The 23,027-nt window shown below is 46.7% G+C and overlaps 2 protein-coding genes across 3 annotated transcripts; both read left to right on the top strand.

Moving 5' to 3' along the window:
* The first annotated feature begins 1,831 nt into the window (after positions 1 to 1,831).
* Positions 1,832 to 3,771, top strand: LOC117775045 (D(1)-like dopamine receptor). Its single transcript, XM_034607819.1, has one exon. It carries the CDS (start codon positions 1,970 to 1,972, stop codon positions 3,422 to 3,424), a length of 1,455 nt encoding a protein of 484 aa, XP_034463710.1. The 5' UTR covers positions 1,832 to 1,969; the 3' UTR covers positions 3,425 to 3,771.
* A 12,002-nt stretch (positions 3,772 to 15,773) lies between these two features.
* fgfbp3 (fibroblast growth factor binding protein 3) lies at positions 15,774 to 20,725 on the top strand. Of its 2 annotated transcripts, none has more exons than XM_034607823.1 (3): positions 15,774 to 15,890; positions 18,903 to 19,182; positions 19,784 to 20,725. In XM_034607823.1, the coding sequence occupies exons 2-3, from the start codon at positions 18,908 to 18,910 to the stop codon at positions 20,220 to 20,222; spliced, it is 714 nt and encodes a 237-aa protein (XP_034463714.1). In that variant the 5' UTR covers positions 15,774 to 15,890; positions 18,903 to 18,907; the 3' UTR covers positions 20,223 to 20,725. The 2 variants fall into 2 exon arrangements, with proteins under 2 accessions (XP_034463714.1, XP_034463713.1); XM_034607822.1 differs by having other exon boundaries at positions 15,881 to 15,976; positions 18,901 to 19,182.
* Positions 20,726 to 23,027: the final 2,302 nt, after the last annotated feature.

Genomic DNA, 23,027 nt, shown 5'->3' with positions numbered 1-23,027 from the left:
ATCAGGTTTATTATCGGCAGCAGAGTCTCCGGGTGGTGGAGGGAAGGGCACACAGCGTCTGACCGTCCCGTCCAGAGGTCCCGTCCAGAGGTCATGCCCAGAGATCACATCCAGAGGTCATGTCCAGAGGTCATGCCCAGAGGTCATGTCCAGAGGTCACGTCCAGAGGTCACGCCCAGAGGTCATGTCCAGAGGTCACGCCCAGAGGTCACGTCCAGAGGTCACGTCCAGAGGTCACGCCCAGAGGTCACGTCCAGAGGTCACGTCCAGAGGTCATGTCCAGAAGGACATTTTTCCATTGAGGCACAGAAAAGTTGTTTATTCAGTTTTCTTTCCTCTTATTAAATGATTGTGAGTTCAACTTGTGTGATTCTCTTTAAAAAATTTAACTTTGTGTTGATGGTTTTTTGTGAAGACACAACAATAAAAGTCTTTTCATGAAGTCTCTCTTCAAATCCGACGCTCTGGACGACTGTAGCTGGATGAGGAGAAAGTTTCCTGGTAAACTAAAAACAAATTGATTCATATTTAAATGATCGTCATCTGTGACACTGGGTTTTTCCTCCTGTGGAACAGTGACCTCACAGCGAGCAGGTTCCCGGTTTGAATCCCTGTTCAGGATCTGTTTGTGTGTAGTGTCTGTGTTCTTATGGTGTTTGTGTCCTCTGGTCCAAACACATGCAGCAGATTGTCTGTAGGTGTGAACGGTTGTGTCTGTACGTCTGTGACACAGTAAGGTCTCCATGGTTCATGTGGAACCTGCTCCCCCTGGTTCAGTGTAGGAAACACGACAGCACGTGACCATGTGATAGTTCCGGTTTATAGTCTAGCCTCTGTTTGTCTTCACGTTCCACCAGCAGAGGGCGCCTCCAGCCCACAGCATGGAAACAGCTGAAATTGGGTTCCATCATATTTACTTTTACAAACCACAGAAGCAGCAGATTATTCAGATGATTTAATATTTTTAAAGTGTGTGTTTTCATCTGTGGTTTTTCACGATGTGATTTTTATCTTAAGTTAATTTGCTGTTTGCCTGAGCTGATGAATATTTTTTCTTTGTTTATAATAGTTTATTTTTACATGAAAATAATGAACACAGAATGTTTGCCTCAGTTTTAACATCTAAGTGTAAAACTATAAATACAATAAATCTTTAAGTCTCCAGATCAGTTTCCTCTCAGGTATAAACTCGTGGTTGGTGTCTTTCATCTGATGAAACAGACGTGGGATCAGAAGTAATCTATTACCTGAGCAGCGGCTTCAACTTGACCGTGAATGTGAGCGCGTCACCGTGAGGAGAGGAGGTGCGCAGCGCGTCACACCGGGACAGAGACACCGGGACAGAGACACCGGGACCAGAGACTGGGACAGAGACACCGGGACAGAGACACCGGGACCAGAGACACCGGGACAGAGACACCGGGACCAGAGACACCTGGACAGAGACACCTGGACAGAGACACTGGGGCAGAGACACCTGGACAGAGACACCGGGACAGAGACACCTGGACAGAGACACTGGGACCAGAGACTGGGACAGAGACACCGGGACAGAGACACCGGGACCAGAGACACCTGGACAGAGACACCTGGACAGAGACACTGGGGCAGAGACACCTGGACCGAGACACTGGGGCAGAGACACCGGGACAGAGACACCTGGACAGAGAGACTGGGACAGAGACACCTGGACAGAGACGTTTCCCCGGCTGAGTCTCACTCTTCCTCATTTATTAATATTTGTATTCATCTTCGTCATTTCATTTCAGTCTCTGAGGGTAAATATTGGCTCCATCGGACCAGGATCAGAATCTAATTCTAATCCGACGCAGAGAATTGAAGCGTAAAGATGATTTTTATTGAACCAACACTTTTCTGTTCTGGTCTGAGATGAAGGTTCGTGCGTGAGGAGCAGCTGAGCAGCGCGTCTGTGGATCTTTTATTATTTCCTCACTTTGTGTGGCTGAGAATGAAAAACATGAGAAACGCGTCGTGGAGAAATTTCTCTGAAGTTCTGTCAGAGCTGGACGGGACAGGTGAGGAAGAGGAGGAGGAGGAGGGAGGCGCACGGAGGGGCGGTGTGCGCGTCCTCGTCGGATGCGTCCTCTTCCTGCTCATCGTGTCCACGCTGCTCGGGAACACGCTCGTGTGCGCGGCCGTGGTGAAGTTCCGCCACCTGCGCTCCAAAGTCACCAACTTCTTCGTCATCTCATTGGCTGTTTCGGACCTGTGCGTGGCCGTGCTCGTGATGCCGTGGGAGGCCATCACCGAGGTCACAGGCACGTGGCTGTTCGGAAGCTTCTGTGGCGTGTGGATCGCCTTCGACATCATGTGCTCCACCGCCTCCATCCTCAACCTCTGCATCATCAGCGTTGACCGCTACTGGGCCATCGCCAGCCCGTTCAAGTATGAGCGGAAGATGACCCACCGCGTGGCCTTCGTCATGATCGGGGTCGCGTGGACGCTGTCCATCCTCATCTCCTTCATCCCAGTGCAGCTCAACTGGCACCAGGCGGGCGAGGATGGCGAGATGATGGAGGAGGTGGTGGCAGTGATGGCCGCCTTAACGAACAGCAGCAACGCCAGCACCAGGGCCAAGAGCTGTGTCGCCAACTTAAACAAAACCTACGCCATATCCTCGTCCTTCATTAGCTTCTACATCCCCGTGGTGATCATGATCGCCACCTACACCCGCATCTACCGGATCGCTCAGACCCAAATCCGCCGCATCATGTCTCTGGAGCGGGCGGCGGAGCAGGCCCAGAACCAAGGCCACAGCGTGAACCAGCAGCAGCAGCACAGGCCCAACGACGAGGCCTCGCTGAAGTCATCGTTCAAGAAGGAAACCAAAGTCCTAAAGACGCTCTCCATCATTATGGGCGTGTTCGTATTCTGCTGGCTGCCGTTCTTCGTCCTCAACTGCACCGTCCCCTTCTGTGACCCGCCGTGCGTCAGCGACACCACCTTCACCGTCTTCGTCTGGTTCGGCTGGGCCAACTCGTCCCTCAACCCCGTCATTTATGCTTTTAACGCAGACTTCCGCCGGGCCTTCGCCACCATTCTCGGCTGCAATAGGATCTGTTCAAACAACGCGGTGGAGGCCGTGAACTTCAGTAACGAGCTCGTTTCCTATCAGCACGACACAACGCTCCACAAGGAGGCGCTGGTTCCTGCGCAACTGCAGCAGCATCCGTGCAGTATCCACGCTGGCTGTGACCACCTGGAGGACGTCAGCGCACAGTTTGACGAGGAGTCGCTCGTGTCTAACGGCTCTCGGAGCCACAACAGACTCCTGCTGCTTCCTGCTGCCGTCCAGCTCGAGGATGACCCGGAGATCTCCTTGGAAACGATCACGCCGTTCACCCCGGTGGCCGGGCTGGAGAGTGACGCTCTGATACCTGGACAGGTGCAGCAGGATGGATAGAACAGAACTGAACAGGACGTTTCACTGTGCCTCCTTCAAAAATAAAAGAATAAACCTCAGTTGGGATGAAATCGGACTTGTTCTCCGTAACATTTACAGTTGGTTGATTTGGAATCATTGAGAATGTTTTAAGAAAAAACATGAACAACCTAAATTACTGAATGTTTTTCTATGGTTGTTGCTGGTTAATTTTGGTGTTTGTTGAAACTGAAGCAGATTTAGATTTTAGATCGACCTCACACACACAGGCTGGATTTGAATTAAAAGATCTTGTCAGACATTCATCTTAATTTATTACATGGAGATATTGAATGTTTCCCTTATTTAATTTCTGTATTAATTTTTGAGAAAATACAGTGGATCAAGGAAACAGGTCCTCGAACCTGAATTATTACAGTAAACACCGACAGGATCGTCCTTTTAAACAGCCACCCTGTATTACTCGTCGTCATGGTTACAATAATAAATGAATGCACAAATACTATGTGGTTTTGTTTAGGAAAAGATTGTGGTTTCTGTAAAAGTATTTTGTTAAGTTTAGAGGATCTACGATAAATGATATAGACAATAACTTTGTTTGTGTTATTGTGTCGTACTTTTATTTCAGTAAATGATCTGAACACGTCGTTGTTTGGTCCACGTCCCATCTGCTAACATAAAGGAGGCGTATGACTTTCACTGCAGCCAGCCACCAGGGGGCGATAAAGACCCTCTGGCTTCACGTTTAGAAGTCGTCACGTCATCCATCTTTATTTACAGTAGTTTTTGTCAATGGAACGAAGTGATATAAGGGCTGTTTGTTATTGAAAAGAAATGATGTGAATCCGATCGCAATGACAAATTATCTGTAACAAAAACCAGCACGTTTAGTGGACGTACTTTGACCATTCACGACGTGGCAACAGTAAAATGTTCCTGCTCATCAGTGGCGTGAAGAACGATGGGAAAATAATAGAAGTTCGACTTCGTTTTATCCACAACATCAAACAACAAATAGATTTGAACAGGAAACAAAGTCCAGTGTTCAATCCTGTGGATCCATCCTCCGGGAAATTCACTTGAACCACGAAACTTTGTGTTTTAACAATCTGTTTGTTCACATGACCTGTGGAGGTCTCACATCCAGGGGAACTTTTTAATACGTTTCTAAGTGTTGCTTCAGGCTGTGCCTCATGTGAAGGATGTTTCTGCAGGAAGTGGCCGCGTCACTGTGGTAAAGAGTCTGTCGGTGGAGCCGTCAAAATAAATCAAACAGTGGGAACAGAATGAAAAGAGACTGAAGTCAGGGTCACATTTAAAGAACAGAGACAGAATCTTTACTCTTTTTCAGCAGCACTATGCAGCTGTAACACTGAACAACAGCGCCCCCTGCAGCCACACGAATTCTGTTGGTATTCATGGAGAGAAAAACAAAGTGTAGCTCTGATTGTGTCTCACTCACTGAACTGAAACACAATTGAAGCCTAGATACCAGATTTATCAGTTTGGCTGATGAACCTGCGCTGACAAGACGTTTTACAAACTATCGTTATTGGCGTAGCTCTGACGGCGGTGGATGGCTGCGCTGCCTCTGCTGGTCAGCGGGAACCTGAGAGGACGGAGCTCTGGCTGGGTTCAGACATGCACAACAGATTTTAATGTAACGGAGTTTATTTGTATCAATAGAAACGTGTTCTCAGTGAAAAGCTGATTTTATTAAGTGGCGTTCATGTTCTAATTGACCTGTTTTAAGCTTCATTTTTCCTTTTTTAAATTCCGTTGCTCCAATTTAAAGTTAGATTTTTCAACGTTTTAAATTTAGTTTGTTTCCCCCGCAAGTTATCTGTTGAATAATTTGAATTGTTGAGACACAAGATAAACAGACAAGGAGGAAAAGAAGGAAAACAATAAATGATTATATTCTACTGAAATTACTCACCAATTTGGTGTTTCCTCTTCCGAACCATCTTCCACAACTTTTGATTCACGAAACTATTGATTCATGAAATAAAATCCCACACTTAAGGATCGTCTTTAATCCACATTAAAGCACAATGGGCATGTTTGAAGTCAGTGGTGACGCCAGCGATTTTTAAAAATCTCAGTTTTAAAACGCAAAATATTTGCATTAGTGTGGACGGGGGGGTCGGTGATGAAAAGAAAAGACGTATAATAGCGAGGCAGGTAAACAAGAGCAGCAGAGAACACATACAGGAGGCAAGTGAGGATGTGATTGGTCGATGAAGATCAGGTGAGCATGTCATTTATTTCTGCAGAGCTCGTACGGAGGAAACGATTCAGAGTCCAGAGCCGCCCCCCCCCCCCACACACACACACACACACACACACACACACACACACACACACACACACACACACAGACTCACATAGCTTTTCATCATTTTGTCTTCTCCCACAGAAATGGACAGAAGCATAAAGACTTTGATGCTAACAGAAAAATAAGTTCTGCTCTTTTCTTTATATGCCGATGGTTTCTCTTCATCTCTGGTTGGGGAACATCCTAAAACCTTTATGTTTTGTTTGATGATATTTTTTTTAAATAATCTAAATTTTCATCCTTGAAATTCCGAGCTTTTCTTCAGGAGAGTATTTTTGTGATGTTTCCGAAGTGTGTGTGTGTGAGTGGCAAGACGTATTAGTGTTTCTTACAGGGTTCACACTGAGACCCAAAGAAGGACGAGGCTTCGTGTTAAAGACTGAGGAGCTCAGCCCAGACACTTCATCTAAGTCAATACAAATATTTATAGAGTTTTGTTCAAGGTTATTTTTTAGTGGTGAGACATTTGCACATCAGATTATGTGATGGAAGTTTTGACATCCATCAGCCATGAGGGTTCAAATCGAGTCATGAATCAACTACTTCTCGTCCAAATGTTAGAAGTAACTTTAACTTCACGTCAATAAATATAACAGATATGCAAATAAGAATAAAAAAAAACAAGAAAGAAAGAGTAATAACACATGAAAGGAGTTATATTTGGTCATTGATCATCTTTATATACAGTCCTTTGATCCTTGGATGTCACATTTTAAACTCTGGATTCCAGATCAAAGCCAATTAACTCATATAAAGGAGAAACATTTCTCAGCAGAATCAGACTCAAAGACCATTACTAGACAACAGCTGCACAATAATCTTCTCTTCTGATTACTTCCTTAAACAGTAGACCAGCGCTTCACGGCAAAAACTACTTTGTTACACTGGATGACCTGCGTTCATCCAACAAGAAGAGGATCAGCTGCTCAAGAGTAAGTAAGTTTTGTTCTAAGCAGGAGAGACTTCAGGTTAAACAGTTTTTAAGTTTTGTAACTCTTCAAAACATAATTTTATTTCTTCAACTTTACAGTAGTTTTACAGACTTTAAAAGCAGACGTGTGTATATGACTAAAATTCATTCAGCTCTGTCTCTTTGAATATATCTGAAGTTAGGATGGGACTGTGTTTTTACCTGTTATATGTATATTTGTGTCTTTCAGTCACTTGGAAAAATGCAGTCCGATGATGCTGCCCAACAAAACGGGTGCAGTGTCACCAAAATGCTGCCGGCCGTCAGCCGAGCCCCCGTACGGGCGCCCTGGAACCAGAACCATCCGGGTGCCTCCGCACGGAAGCCATTGAAACGGGACAATGCTGATGCTGCCTTATGGTCGCCGTGGAACCAGGAGCATGTGGGCGCCCCCATACGGGCGCCCTGGAACCAGGACCATCCGGGTGCCTCCGCACGGAAGCGATTGAAACGGGACAATGCTGGCCCTGCCTTATGGTCGCCGTGGAACCAGGAGCATGTGGGCGCCCCCGTAAGGGCGCCATGGAGCCAGAATCATGGTCCGGTCTCTGCTCCTCCTGGTCCGGTCTCTGCTCCTCCTGGTCCGGTCTCTGCTCCTCCTGGTCCAGTCTCTGCTCCGACTGGTCCGGTCTCTGTGCCGACTGGTCCGGTCTCTGCTCCTCCTGGTCCGGTCCAGGAGCATGCAGGCGCCCCCGTACGGGCGCCCTGGAACCAGAACCATCCGGGTGCCTCCGCACGGAAGCCATTGAAACGGGACAATGCTGATGCTGCCTTATGGTCGCCGTGGAACCAGGAGCATGTGGGTGCCCCCGTACGGGCGCCCTGGAACCAGGACCATCCGGCTGCCTCCGCACGGAAGCGATTGAAACGGGACAATGCTGGCCCTGCCTTATGGTTGCCGTGGAACCAGGAGCATGTGGGCGCCCCCGTAAGGGCGCCATGGATCCAGAATCATGGTCCGGTCTCTGCTCCGACTGGTCCGGTCTCTGCGCCGACTGGTCCGGTCTCTGCTCCGACTGGTCCGGTCTCTGCGCCGACTGGTCCGGTCTCTGCTCCGACTGGTCTGGTCTCTGCTCCGACTGGTCCGGTCTCTGCTCCGACTGGTCTGGTCTCTGCGCCGACTGGTCCGGTCTCTGCTCCGACTGGTCTGGTCTCTGCTCCGACTGGTCTGGTCTCTGCTCCAACTGGTCTGGTCTCTGCTCCTCCTGGTCCGGTCTCTGCACAGACTGGTCCGGTCTCTGCTCCTCCTGGTCCGGTCTCTGCGCCGACTGGTCCAGTCTCTGCTCCTCCTGGTCAGGTCTCTGCGCCGCCTGGTCCGGTCTCTGCTCCGACTGGTCCGGTCTCTGTGCCGACTGGTCCGGTCTCTGCTCCGACTGGTCCAGTCTCTGCGCCGACTGGTCAGGTCTCTGCTCCTCCTGGTCCGGTCTCTGCTCCTCCTGGTCCGGTCTCTGCGCCGACTGGTCCGGTCTCTGCTCCGACTGGTCTGGTCTCTGCTCCAACTGGTCTGGTCTCTGCTCCTCCTGGTCCGGTCTCTGCTCCTCCTGGTCCGGTCCAGGAGCATGCAGGCGCCCCCATACGGGCGCCCTGGAACCAGAACCATCCGGGTGCCTCCGCACGGAAGCCATTGAAACGGGACAATGCTGATGCTGCCTTATGGTCGCCGTGGAACCAGGAGCATGTGGGCGCCCCCGTACGGGCGCCCTGGAACCAGGACCATCCGGGTGCCTCCGCACGGAAGCGATTGAAATGGGACAATGCTGGCCCTGCCTTATGGTCGCCGTGGAACCAGGAGCATGTGGGCGCCCCCGTAAGGGCGCCATGGAGCCAGAATCATGGTCCGGTCTCTGCGCCGCCTGGTCCGGTCTCTGTGCCGACTGGTCCTGTCTCTGCGCCGACTGGTCCTGTCTCTGCGCCGACTGGTCCGGTCTCTGCGCCGCCTGGTCCGGTCTCTGTGCCGACTGGTCCGGTCTCTGCTCCGACTGGTCCAGTCTCTGCTCCTCCTGGTCCGGTCTCTGCTCCTCCTGGTCCGGTCTCTGCTCCTCCTGGTCCGGTCTCTGCACCGACTGGTCCGGTCTCTGCTCCGACTGGTCCGGTCTCTGCACCGACTGGTCCGGTCTCTGCTCCGACTGGTCCGGTCTCTGTGCCGACTGGTCCGGTCTCTGCTCCGACTGGTCTGGTCTCTGCTCCTCTGGGTGTCGCAGCACAGGTGCCATGGAACCAAGAGCAGGCCGGCGCAATGATAGAGCGGCTAGCTGCTGAGAACGCAGCTCTGGCAGCAAAAAAAACTTCAGTATGGGCACCGAGGAAACAGGGGCGTCCGTGCGCCATCGTAAAGCCATTTGTTCGGAACCAGGTACATGCGGCCACTGCCACACAGGCGCCCCAGAACCAGGAACACGTGGGCGCTGCTACACGGGCACTGTGGAATCGGGAGCATGTGGGCGACGTCGTACAGTCGCCGCTGTACAGGCGTCGTGGAATCATGCCAGAGGTGACTTGGTCAAATCGTTTCATTCTTCGTCCGGTCTCTGCGCCGACTGGTCCGGTCTCTGCTCCTCCTGGTCCGGTCTCTGCGCCGACTGGTCCGGTCTCTGCTCCTCCTGGTCCGGTCTATGCGCCGACTGGTCCGGTCTCTGCTCCGACTGGTCCGGTCTCTGCGCCGCCTGATCCGGTCTCTGCTCCTCCTGGTCCGGTCTCTGTGCCCAATGGTCCGGTCTCTTCTCCTCCTGGTCCCTTCTCTGCTCTTCCTGGTCCGGTCTCTGCGCCGACTGGTCCGGTCTCTGCTCTGACTGGTCCGGTCTCTGCTCCTCCTGGTCCGGTCTCTGCGCCGCCTGATCCGGTCTCTGCTCCGACTGGTCCGGTCTCTGCGCCCAATGGTCCGGTCTCTTCTCCTCCTGGTCCCTTCTCTGCTCTTCCTGGTCCGGTCTCTGCTCCTCCTGGTCCGGTCTCTGCGCCGACTGGTCCAGTCTCTGCTCCTCCTGGTCCGGTCTCTGCTCCTCCTGGTCCGGTCTCTGCGCCGCCTGGTCTGGTCTCTGCTCCGACTGGTCCGGTCTCTGCTCCTCCTGGTCCGGTCTCTGTGCCGACTGGTCCAGTCTCTGCTCCTCCTGGTCCGGTCTCTGTGCCGACTGGTCCAGTCTCTGCTCCTCCTGGTCAGGTCTCTGCTCCTCCTGGTCCGGTCTCTGCTCCTCCTGGTCCGGTCTCTGCTCCGACTGGTCCGGTCTCTGCTCCGACTGGTCCGGTCTCTGCTCCTCCTGGTCCGGTCTCTGCTCCGACTGGTCCGGTCTCTGCGCCGACTGGTCCAGTCTCTGCTCCTCCTGGTCCGGTCTCTGCACCGCCTGGTCCGGTCTCTGCACCTCGTGCGCCATCGTAAAGCCATTTGTTCGGAACCAGGTACATGCGGCCACTGCCACACGGGCGCCCCAGAACCAGGAACGCGTGGGCGCTGCTGCACGGGCACTGTGGAATCAGGAGCATGTGGGCGACGTCGTACAGTCTCTGCTCCTCCTGGTCAGGTCTCTGCGCCGACTGGTCCGGTCTCTGCTCCTCCTGGTCCGGTCTCTGCTCCGACTGGTCCGGTCTCTGCTCCTCCTGGTCCGGTCTCTGCGCCGACTGGTCCGGTCTCTGCTCCGACTGGTCCGGTCTCTGCTCCTCCTGGTCCGGTCTCTGCGCCGACTGGTCCGGTCTCTGCTCCGACTGGTCCGGTCTCTGCTCTGGACCAGGCAGCGCAGAGACCGGTTGTGTGTCTGACAGAAGCCGCACTGCTCCTCTCAAATGTTGGTTTCAAAATAAATAAAATAAAATAAATGATTTCAAACTCGTGGGATATGACATTGACATGAGGAGATAGATGAAATGTGGTGGAAACAGATGGATGATGATCTCCCCTGGTGCTTATAGTATCTTTTAGTTTTATATTTTCTATATTGATACTTGCACAAACACACCACAACCTGCTTGGCAATAAAACCCAATTCTGATGCTGATTCTGATCTAGAGTTTCCTCACAATGAAAACTCTTAAAAAAGAACGACCTGCTCATTTCTGTGTTCAACAAAATAATTAACGTCCAGTTCTTCAAATAATTATTTAGAAATCGATTAGTAGACCGATTTTATTCTCAGAAATGTCTGAGAATAAAATCCAACCTGAGGTAGAGATGAGAAAAGAGCAAAGCAGGATTCTGTGTTTTATTGTGAGTGAGTTTTTCTTCTCTGTGTGTTTGTTGCTTTCATCTTCAGTCGGTGGTGGAGTTAAAACACAGGAGGCGACTCGTCGACCTCACAGCTGGTCACACTCTGTCTGTGGCCCGGGACCCGAATATACAACATCATGAAAGATGGACGGATGATGGATGATGGCAGCTGGTAGTTTTCATACAGGAAATGAAACCGTCATTATAGATATTTTGGATAATTTCTGGAGGAACGTGTTGTCATCTTTATTTAAAGTTTATTGTCTAAATATTGTTGTCGTCTTCACAGCAGCTACAATAAAAACTGCTTCTTTTCCTCGGCTCTGCAAAGAATAATACCTGCAATGTTAGTATTTTACTCTCTTCTAATCGTCTCAATGATGCGACACTGAGGGTTACACTTAACAACACACACAGACACACATACACACACAAACACACACACACACACCATCTTCCTCCTCTTTCATTTCCATTTAGATGATGGAACCTGATTTTTAAAGTGTAATCTCTCCAGATAATAAACCTTCAGGTCACCAGCTGCATTTACACACAGTGTCTGTGTGGATCCTCCACGTTCTCCAAGTAGTGATGTGATTCTGAGTTTGAACATATTTCAATCCAGGGAAAACACTGAATTAATGTTAAACTGAATAAAAGTACTGTGGAGTACTGTAGTACTGTGGAGTACTGTAGTACTGTGGAGCACTGTAGTATTGTAGTACTGTGGAGTACTGTAGTACTGTAAGACTATGGAGTACTGTGGTATTGTAGTTCTGTGGAGTACTGTAGTACTGTGGAGTACTGTAGGTGCTGATGCTGCTAGTGATACCATCATCATGTTACCATGGCAACCACATGAAGCACTTCATTCATTTTCTTTATTCAAACAGAAAGACTGCTACCCCCCCCCCCCACGCCCCCACGCCCCCACCTAGCAACACACCCCCATCCGTCAGACGCCGTCTACAAACCAATCAGAGTCAAGTATAGGTAGACTCCGCCCACGTAGGTGATGACGACAGGACGTACATATGTCAGCCAAAATTCTTTAGTCCCTAAATTACAATGAAAAAGGAAAACTAACAGATCAAAGGAAACTATGGAACAAACATGAAGCTTCAGACTCTCAGAGAGGAAACGTCCTACGATAGAATAACAAAGGTCGGAACTAAAATAGATGAGCAATAGTGAGACAGGACGACATGTGAGAATATTCCAAAGAACGAGGGAAGCAACAGAGACAAGCTCTGTTCTCTGCGAAAAAAACATGGATGAATATTTCTAGTTCTACGTTGTTTTGCAAAAAGAAAAAACAAACGTCGACCAAAACCAAATGTGTCGTCTCAGAGAGGAGAAATTACCAGCAGCCGAGAAACATGGATTTTAAAAGCTGCAGCTATTTCCCTCTGATCAGTTGCAGAACGTCGTGAATAAGAACATGAAGCTGCAGGTTCGGTGCCAGCTGATCATCGCTGGAACATCCTGTAACCACACGAGACGACCAATTTAGTATTTAAATCACAATCATCTGTTCATCAGTGATCGTGAGGAAACCGTCCCACGGGTTCTCCGTAGGGAGAACAGTTACTAATTACACATTTTTCCTTGTAACTTCCAGTAACTGATTACATTTCAGAGTAATCTGACTCTACCCTGCTGTTACATCACCGACAGTTTAAACATGACAACAGATCTAAATGGTTATTCAATGACACATGTTTCATCTCAGTCTCATCACATTCTCTTCTATTGCCCCCCCCCCCCCCCCCCCCCCCCCCACACACACACACACAGGAGGTTGTGGTTTGGTGTTGTAATCGCAGCAGTGATCACGACAGACGAGGCGACGCAGACGATGGATCACTGATTGCAGCCGCTTCTCAATGACCGTTGAAAACTTGAAAGTGGACACTTCTGTTTGCTGTGAAGGACTCAAAGTCATCAGGAGCTCATCACACACACACACACACACACACACACACACACACACACACACACACACACACACACACACACACACACACACACACACACACACACACACACACACACAAGGAGAAAGGGACGTTTGACTCTCCAGTTAAATATAAATTGTAGATAAAGAGATCACCAGGTTCGGACTGGAGAGCGTGAAGAAAGTGCCGTTCAATCTTACTCCATATGCATTTCACTGTTATGGAGATAAATTATGTTTCAGTCCTTTTTCCACTGAAGCACACTGTGTCTCCTGAAGACGAGAAATGTCCCAACACCAATTTTATTTATGCTCCCAGGGAGGCAACACTTCTCCTGAGTCGTTTTCAGCCGTGAACTCCGGATAGTGTCCGGAAGATTGCTCACAGATGTTGTGTAGTAAGTGTTTGTGGAGCCGCAAGTTGTCGGCCCTCAGCACCAGAAGATCTGGAACCTCCTCGTCCTTCCAAGTTAAACTCCTCATGACCCCTTTCTTCAAACCTCCAGTAGGAGGCGACAGAGTCCGAGCTGCACACTGTGGGTTTACTTCAGTGAACTGACACACACACACACACACACACACACACACACACACACACACACACACACACACACACACACACACGTTGGTACTTCTTCTTAGTGAGGACACTCATTGACCTTACATTTCATATTACATCCATTACATTACATATACATTTAGCCGAACCTTAACTATTCAAACTAAATGCCTAACTCTAACCTAAAGATGATTCTAACCCTAAAACCAAATCTTAACCCTCAAACAGCTCATTGTAAAAGTGAGGACCGGTCAACATGTCCTCACTCTGTAGGGTATACACACACACACACACACATTTGGAGTGATGAGTAAAGACAAGAAAACAAAATGAAAACTTGTGGAACTAAAAGAGGAGGACAAACCTCCTCTCCCTCATTTCCTCACATTATTCACTCTGTCTGCGACACCAACTGTGACACCGCCGATCTGAGAAAATGATGCTTCTCAGACTGATGGCGCTCGGTGAGCTGCTCGGCAGAAAACAAGGCGACATGCTCGTCCCTGATTGGCCCGGACCAGGCGGAACGATGTGTTTACTGTCGCCGACTTGTTTTTGGAAGCATCTTTTCTTCAGCAAGCAGATTTCTGGCAGCGAGCGCGGGGCCAACGAGCCGTCCTCGCCACTCCACCGGGGCCTAAGCTGAATGAGAAGGAGCTGGGCGGCGATGGCAGCGTGTCAGCGGGGGGTTAAGCTGTGACCCAGATTCCTGCACGAGTCTTTGTCCTGGAGGAGAGAGAAGATTCTCCTCATTCATCTCGGCCGAGGCTGAGCTACTCACTGTTATTAATACAGTGACAGAGCGGCAGAGAGAGACAAACGTGGGCCAATGGAGAAGAAGCAAGTGACTTTAATTTCCTTTCACGCATTAAAGATGGTTTCAGTGAAAAAGCAGCAGATGTGTTTGATGATTTGTTCTGTGAAGGACATCAGCTCTGCAGGAGAAGAGGAACGGTTCAGTTTCAACATCTCAGCCTGAAATGTAGTCGTCGCTTTTATCAACGAGTATAAACCTGATTCCATCACAATGCTACAGGCATCGTTTTAGAACATATATTATATATATTTTCAATAAATAAGTGCTGTAATTTCTATTTTCTATATTGTTTATGTTCTAACATTATTACTGTGTAAGAAATAAACCAAACTTTAACTGAACAAACAAGTTTAAGTTATTATAAATTCTTTAAAAAAAGCAATAATAAATATATACTATGGAAACTCAATTAAAAAAGACCACAACAAAATTCAAATAAAAACCTTGATTGCTGCTTTTCTCACTAAAAACAAACAACATGAGTTCAACAGGGAAACATTCATAATTATAAATTATGTTTATTGTGTTTATTATGTTTTGGTCTCATTTATTTAATAGATTATATTAAAACACTTTAGTTTTATCTGAATTAGGTGCAGTCACAACAGAGGGCCTCATATCTTCATAAATGTTTGACCACGATTGTCGATGCTAAACTATCGGCTTCACTCGACTGAATTATTTGCTTTTTAACACGACCTGTCCTCTGATGCAAGTTTCACAAGTTTGAAAACATGATGGTGGTCACACAGAGTTCAGAGTTTAGAATACATGTCAGTACGCATTTAAACACAACGATAGGAAGTGTGAGTTTGGAAGAACATAAACTGTTTTGCAGAGACATCAGATATGAGTTGTCAGATATGAGTTATCAGGTATGAGTTGTCAGATGTGAGTTATCAGATATGAGTTATTGGACCCAACACCTGCAGCATGTGGTGCCCTGGTAGAGACTTAATAACATATCATTGTTCTCTGTTTTCATTGAATTAATCCTACATCTTTATTTAACATTGCTTATTAAACCAAAATAAAGTTTCCATTAATTTATTCATTTTACCACCGAGGATTTGCTGTGAGATGAAAAGAGGATCAGGTTCTACGTTGTGAACATTAGTTTCCAGTTCAGAAACTCAGAACAACAAACTGTGAAATATATTTACCGTGTGTAAAAGTTTGTGTAAAATCAAACACGAGAATTAAGAATTAAAAACTAATTTATTTATTTCAAGACAAACTAAAATCTAGACGCTGCGGTTAAAGTTTTTATTTGTTGTGACGAACAAAGAATCGTTTTGTAGAGTGAACGACACCGAAGCATCCAAACCCCTGAGGTGTCGCACAGAGGGCGAGAAAACCCCCTTGGCAAGTGTGTCCATTGTCCTGCTCGCTCTCTCACACACACACACACACACACACACACACACACACACAGACACACACACACACACACACACACACACACACACACACACACACACACACACAGGGTTTTGTCAGTGGGGGTGAATGTGGGAGGCGGGCTTGGTTTCGGGTGGGCACTTCTTCGTATAGTCCCCCCCTGCACCTCCTTTATCCTCGTCCCCTCAGCTTTTATGCGAGTGTCTGCGGCCCCTCGGCTCCACAGCGACTCGGAGCCTCGGAGCGTCACATGGTAAGAGCACCGGGCCTCGCACCCAGCAACTCAACCACAAACACTCCAACACTGTTTCTGCTTCTGCCTGAAACCAGGGAGCCTCATGTTAGAGATTTCACAGCGTTAACAGGAAACTGAGGATGTCGTTGTTGTTTCCATGATGATTAATAGATGAGGGGTGTATTAGGAGGGGGGGGGGGGGTGGGAGGATGGGGGGTGCTGTACATGGAGGGGGATTATTTTTGTTTTGATGCTGCTCGTCTTTGTTTTTTGCTGCAGAGGAAACGTGAAGTGTTCGTTTGACTTTTATATTCTTACTGCAGGATGAAAACGAAGTTGTAATTATGTTAAAAGGAGAATTTAAGTAAATAAAATCAAAGGTTTGAAACATCTTAACTTATCTTTATCTGAATTTGAAAAAGATGCAACTCGCAGTTTTTCAGTGTGAAGTTTCAGAAATGAAGAGTTTGATTTCATTGCTTCACTGAACCAAAGTAGATGGTTTTTGTATTTGTTGTGTTAAATTCACATCCTGACCTCAGACGTCCACACAAACCCCATGTGAGGCACAGCGCCCCCTACAGACCATGACGCCTCCATGTCAGATATATTTAGATTAGTATTTGGTAACATGTTTTAAACATGTAGTTACCACGGAAACCAAGCTGTGCTCAAAACAACCCCAATGATGGTAAATAAAGATGGACGACACGACAGCCCCAAAGAATAAAAGCCAAAACCTCTGCGTCGCCCCCTGGTGTCTGGCTGCAGTATAGGTCATAAACCCTCCTACTCCATGTTAGCAGATGGGACATGAACCAAACTAAAAAATCAAAGTAGAAGTTAAATGTTTGTCAAAGATGTTTCTGTCATTTCAGGTCAGTAAGTTCTCTCACAGTTTGAGTTATAAAACATACTATTTATTATTTATTCACCTGATTTATCAAGTGAGAAAAACTAATATCCCAAATCTTCTCTGTAAAAACTTGTCGACAACATGAAACCAGAATTTTAAAGGTTAATTTAGGCAAAGTTCAGACGTTCAGCACATTTATTTAAATGTTGTAACAGCAGCAGGTTTCACGTTTTACTTTCGCTGCTGCCCTGGTTGTGCGTCGTGTTTATAGAGCTCTCACCCTTCAGCCAATCACCATCACTGGTGTGAACGATTCGAGTGAACTCATCCAGACAAAGAGCCGAGAACTCTGACATCGTTTTGTGTTGGTTTGGTTCTAATGTTTCTCAGTGTGAAATGAAATGATTGATGATTCATTATAATTGTACTAAAGAGTCTGATCATAAATGCCGTTCATTTGCTCAGAAACAACTTTGGCTTCAGACGCTGTGGAGCACGACGTCCTGATTTAATTTTCCATTTCACTGCAGCACAAACACAAACATTATTAATGAATGGATTAATGTTGGCACCACACGACCTGTTGTGTTGTCGTCACTGCGTCGCATCACTTAGTGTGTGAGGGTCCAGATGCTAATTGTTGACATCAATTCAAACTGCAGACGCTGTTAATTAAAACACAAACAGAACATCCAGTCGACACGACGAGGAACAACCGAGACAACTTCAACGAGTTACACATTAGAATTTCAAATAGAACAAATATCTTTTTAATATTTAATCGTTTTAATAAAGAACTCAACGCAGCTGATTCAGACACAAACTGAAAATCAGTGTTAATGTTGTTCAGACACGTCCGAGCAGTGAAACATCTTTAACTTCACATTGTGACTTTATTTAATTCAAGATTACAACATTAACAAATGACTTGTTACCACTTTCTCCTCAATTACAACTTTATTCTTTTACCATAATTTTAAACTTGTAATATTTCTACTTTCTTCTAAATTACAATGTTATTGTCGTAAAATCACAACTTTATTGTTGAGCTCTGATTTCTTGATTTTTCAATATAGTCTTAAAACTCGGTCGAACAAATCTCTATTATTCTTTATTATTAATAAAAACAAGTTGAATTTGGTGGAGATTCAACTTGAGAAGGTTTTGCTGCTTTGTCTCTGCACTTTTATGACGTTCTGATTTCATCCCTGCATGTTTTCATGTGTGACATCAACAACGTTGAGAATAATTCATGGATCTTGATGAGACATGTTGAGACGACTGATATTAATGTGAGTGATTTGGTTCAGATTGACTGTTGTTGCTAAGTGACGGAGTTGAGTATCCTCTCCTCCGTCATCTTGACGGCTACATGTCCGGTCTGAGCTCCTGTGTGTGTGTGTGTGTGTGTGTGTGTGTGTGTGTGTGTGTGTGTGTGTGTGTGTGAGGGGTGTTTCTGACGCTTGACTGATTTTCAATAAGCTCACGCCCCCCCTCTCCCCCCCCCCCCCCCCCCCCCTGTCCTTTGTCTTTTGTAACATTTAACACTCGGTCTCTTTGACTCTGGGATCTTGATGCAGAGAAAAACTCTCATGTACAAGTTAGATTAAATTTAGAATTCAGGCGACAGATATTATGTTTATTACTTTATCATTTTAACGTTTAGTGTTGAATCTGCTGCAGCTGATGTTGAATCTCTGGTAGTTTGTCTCACAGGGATCCTTCTGCTGATTTCTGTTGAAGCTGTTTTTACTTTATTCGCTGATTTTAAACAGGTTTTCTTTAATTATAAGAGAAAAACATGAAATAAGAGCCTGTGTGAGGAAACAGGTTCATATCCTGACAACTGATCACTTACATTGATCCTTGAGCAAGGAAATGATAATAATGACAGTTGTCATTAGTTGTGAGAAAACAAAGGTGGGGGGGTTCGGGTTGACCTTAGGGTTGACCTCTGTGTAAATCTTCAAAAGATTCGATCTTTGAAATTAACTTGAGTTGGGAAATGTAAATCAACTCTTCAGCTTTGTTTCAGCTCCCTGTTTGGTCTCCACCACCTGATGTGAGACCTTTTGGCTGCTTAACACTTTGTTCACCAGCAGGTGTCTAATTAACTTCAGTAAATCCTGTCTTCAGAAAATAACCTATTTTCTGTGTCCAAATGTCCTCCTCAGCAAACATGAGCGTCCTTCCGTGCAGCTTCCTCCTCGTCCTCGTCCTCTGCCTCTCCGTCGTCACCGATGCCAAGCGGCAGTCTGGTCAGGCGAAACCCGACAAACCTCGCCAGCCTCCATCGGAACCCCCGCCGGCCAAGAGGCCCAGAAACCGCTCGGTGCCCGGCTCTGGAGAGCTGATTACCAAGGAGGGACACCGCTGCACCTGGGAGACGTCCGGCGACGGCCTGGTGAGCCTGGTGGTGAACTGCAGCACTGAGACGCTGGGGGAGCAGCAGAGGTGAGAGGAAACATGAACTTCATGAGGAAGTCCTTCCACATCATGTCTCATGTCATCATGACTCTGAGCTCTATTCCACTAAACAGCTTTTGGTTGGACACTTTTTGTTTATGGACATTTTTCTTGAGTTTGGATTTGGTTTGTGTTCGGTTGTTTCCCTGAGTTTTCAGCTTCCTGTTTTATTTCCTGTCTTTGTGATGGTCTTCGCCTGTTTCACCTGAGTTCCGTCCTCCTGCCTCCTCGTCTCGTGCTTCTCTTCGTCTTCGTCAGTTCGTCTTGTCCCGATCACTCGTGGATTCAGACGGTTTCTTTGTTGTTGTTTTCTTCGACCATCCTTTGCTTTTGTACCTTTCGTTAACTTCTATTGATTTTGCCAAAGAGAAGGTGACTTTGTGTTATTGACCTTCACCTGACTCCTGCACTTTGATCCTCCTGCTTTCCTCCTTCGGGATAATGTCATGAACTCAAGGTTCAAAGACTCCATGACTGAAAACTGAGGTTTCATTCTGGAACAAAAATACTTTACTGCCACTGCATGGTGAAGCAGTGCAGGATTTCTTGTCCTTGATTTTCTTGACCTCTGCTCATATTCCTCCTGCAGGTATTGGTGCCGTTACGCCGGTAAACCGGACCTGTGCCAGGCGTACGGCGTGAAGTCCAGCCAGTACTGGAAGCAGCTGGTGGGGAAGCTGAAGAAAAGGCAGAACGCCTGCGACGGAGAAAAAGTCCTGAAAGCCAAGACCTGCAAGAAGGCGCCCGCCGAGGCCCACATGAAACTCGCCCAACACAGCGGAGAGGAGGAGAGGAAGGGCGGGAAGGAGGGAGGGAAGAAGAAGGGAGCGTCTGCCGGCAAGAATCAAGACGGAGGGAAGACTGAGAGGAAGAAGAAGAACGAGGAGGAGGAGGAGGAGAAGAAGAGGGAGGAGAGGACTGGCTTTGAGGAGGAGGGAGTGATGAACGACATGCAGCCGCTGCAGAGTTACTGCAGCGAGGGATGGAACTCCGTCTGCTCCTTCTTCGTCAAGTTCTTTGAGGGTTGATGGGAAAGGAAGGAAGTGACGGCATCAAAATCGGAAAAACAAGAAGGATGGAAATGTTTTTTTAAATCATAAAAGTTAGATTTTGAAGTAAAACAAAAAAAGAAAAATCAGATTTGTGGGTTATAACAGATGAAGCCTCCTGGCATCTAATTTGCAACTTCATTAAAACTTCGTAAAACTGAATTATCCATGAAATCAAAGCCATCAGCACGAAATGAAGCTGGTTTATAATTCATGACAAACGCCTCCAGTCAGAAACTGTTTGTGTTCAGTTAGTTTCACGACATTTAACGTTGTTGAGTTTGTTGTAGTTCATTTTGAATCAGATGTTGTGACTAATAAATCAATTAAGATGATGATGATGATGATGATGATGATGATGATGATGATGACGGTAGTGATCAGTAGATATATAGTCGAGTTTTTTTAACTTCAATTGTTTTGTGCAACTAATGCTTTCTACAAACTTTGTGTAACTTTTGTAAAAAATAAAAATGAAAAAAATCTGGTGACTGTCATTATATCTGTGCACCAGCGACACCGTGTGGCCACGTCAGGTATTTTCATAAAAACATAAATCACGTCTGAGGCTGAGAAATTCCTGCTCTGCACAAATCTGCAGCGACATTCAGTGAAGATCCCTCTGTGTGTGTGTGTGTGTGTGTGTGTGTGTGTGTGTGTGTGTGTGTGTGTGTGTGTGTGTGTGTGTGTGTGTGTGTGTGTGTGTCTGCTGCTTTAAAGATTAAACACACAACTGTAGGATGGAGCGATTCCCAAGAAAAGAAAAACGGGGGACGAACTGGAATCTGGAGTCTCAACACCTCTCAGTGGTTACCAGGCCAACAGCCCAACAAGTGGTGTGTGTGTGTGTGTGTGTGTGTGTGTGTGTGTGTGTGTGTGTGTGTGTGTGTGTGTGTGTGTGTGTGTGTGTGTGTGTGTGTGTGTGTGTGTGTGTGTGTGTGTGTGTGTGTGTGTGTCTGCGGCAGGATGTATAGTTCAACCAACAATTTGTTGGGTTGCATGACCCTGTGTGTTTTATGGGCTTCAGCGAATTCACTCACTCACTCACTCACTCACTCACTCTGTCCATCAGCTTGTAACTTTAAACTGAGTCCAGAGTGTCTCAGTAAAATGATGACGAGGACACACTTGTCTTCGTCAGAGATCCTCTCGTGGACAGATGAGCAACACGCCTCCCCTCATTAGGTTTAGTTGAGCAGAGAGCTGATGATTTTCATCACCTGCAAACAGATCAGAGGATCCAGTGAAGCCTCGTGTCTGGTGCAGACCTGTTTTCTCTGTTGCAGCAGTGTCGTTTCAAAGTGTAATACCACATCTAACCCACAGGCTTCGCTTTGGATTGTCACACATGGGACATTTTACATTTTACTGTAGATGAGACTCAGCTCCAGTCATTGAAAATATAAAAAGGCCGAAGAACGAGAGAAGAAAGTTTTCAGTTGATAATCTGACATCAAGGACTAAAATATCATGATCACCTCCCCACGGCCGCCTCATTGTCCCTGTACCACATATCACACACACACACACACACACACACACACACACACACACACACACACACACTCACACACACACACACACACACACACACACACACACACACACACACACACACACACACACAAGAGGCAGCAGCATGGGTCAGATCCTCCATAGATCCGGACACTAAGACCCCCCATGTCGGACGCTGGCTGTGTTCCTGTGAGGACTCGAGCTCAGCGAGAGTCTGGCAGCTTCGTTCACTTCAGCTTTTCTTCTTCAGCTTCTTTCTGCCATCTTCATTTTTCTTCTTTCAGCACACACACACACACACACACTCACACACACACTAACACACACACACACACACACACACACACACACACACACACACACACACACACACACACACACACCAGGGCTCCACTCAGCCTCAGTTAAAGTCCCAAAACATTTCTGGGAAATGTTATTTTACGTTTTACAGTTTAAAGTTTTATAACAACAGTTTCTTGTGTTGGTTTGACTCTATAGTGTTTTTGATGCTTCACTGACTTAGGGAGAATGTTTGTTATCTCATGTAACTGAAATAAACAAGCAGTAGTTTGTGGTGTTTCAAAGATCAAGAGCTGTTGAGTTTAGGAAAGGTGTCCCACTAGGCTCTATCCTTGGTCCTCTTCTGTTCGCTGCTGATATTAAATCAACATGTGAACATGAGAAAGTTTCCTCCTTCTCTCCCTGAGCGTCTGTTCTCTGTGACTCTGCTGAGTGGGTTCCATCTCCTGTGAGAAGAACTGACTGAGAGTCAGCTTCAACTGTCACAACCAGCTGCAGCTGAAGAGTGAAGCTGAACTGAGATCAGTTAAAAACACTCTGAAGTTATTAAAAACCAGAGTTTATCTCCAATATTCAGCAGGAAACTTAGAAAATATGAAGAATTCAGAATCTTTAATTCTGGTGGATTTGTTGCAGCAGCAGCTCTTCAGGGTCAGGAAGCAGAGGATCATGGGTAATATCCAGAGGGAGGACACATTGATTCACTTTGTTCTACACATGAAACACTTCAGACACAGAGACCAAGAGGGGGCTGCAGGGGGCGCTGTTGATCAGTATCAGTTACATGATGTTGCTTTAAAGGGAAAACGTGATTCATGCTCCACCACCTGCTGCTGGTGATTCCACTAATAAACACATCTTTAAACTAAATAATACACGTTACCTCTGACTTACTTTATATTACCACCACAACAATTTAGTTATATACTAATTATATATATATATATAAAGTATTTGATAAATGGGATG

Source organism: Hippoglossus hippoglossus, chromosome 15 (genome assembly GCF_009819705.1).
Source record: "Hippoglossus hippoglossus isolate fHipHip1 chromosome 15, fHipHip1.pri, whole genome shotgun sequence".
Lineage (NCBI taxonomy): Eukaryota > Metazoa > Chordata > Actinopteri > Pleuronectiformes > Pleuronectidae > Hippoglossus > Hippoglossus hippoglossus.
The sequence above is the reverse complement of the archived record's forward strand: the minus strand, read 5'-3'. Positions and strand labels throughout refer to the sequence as shown.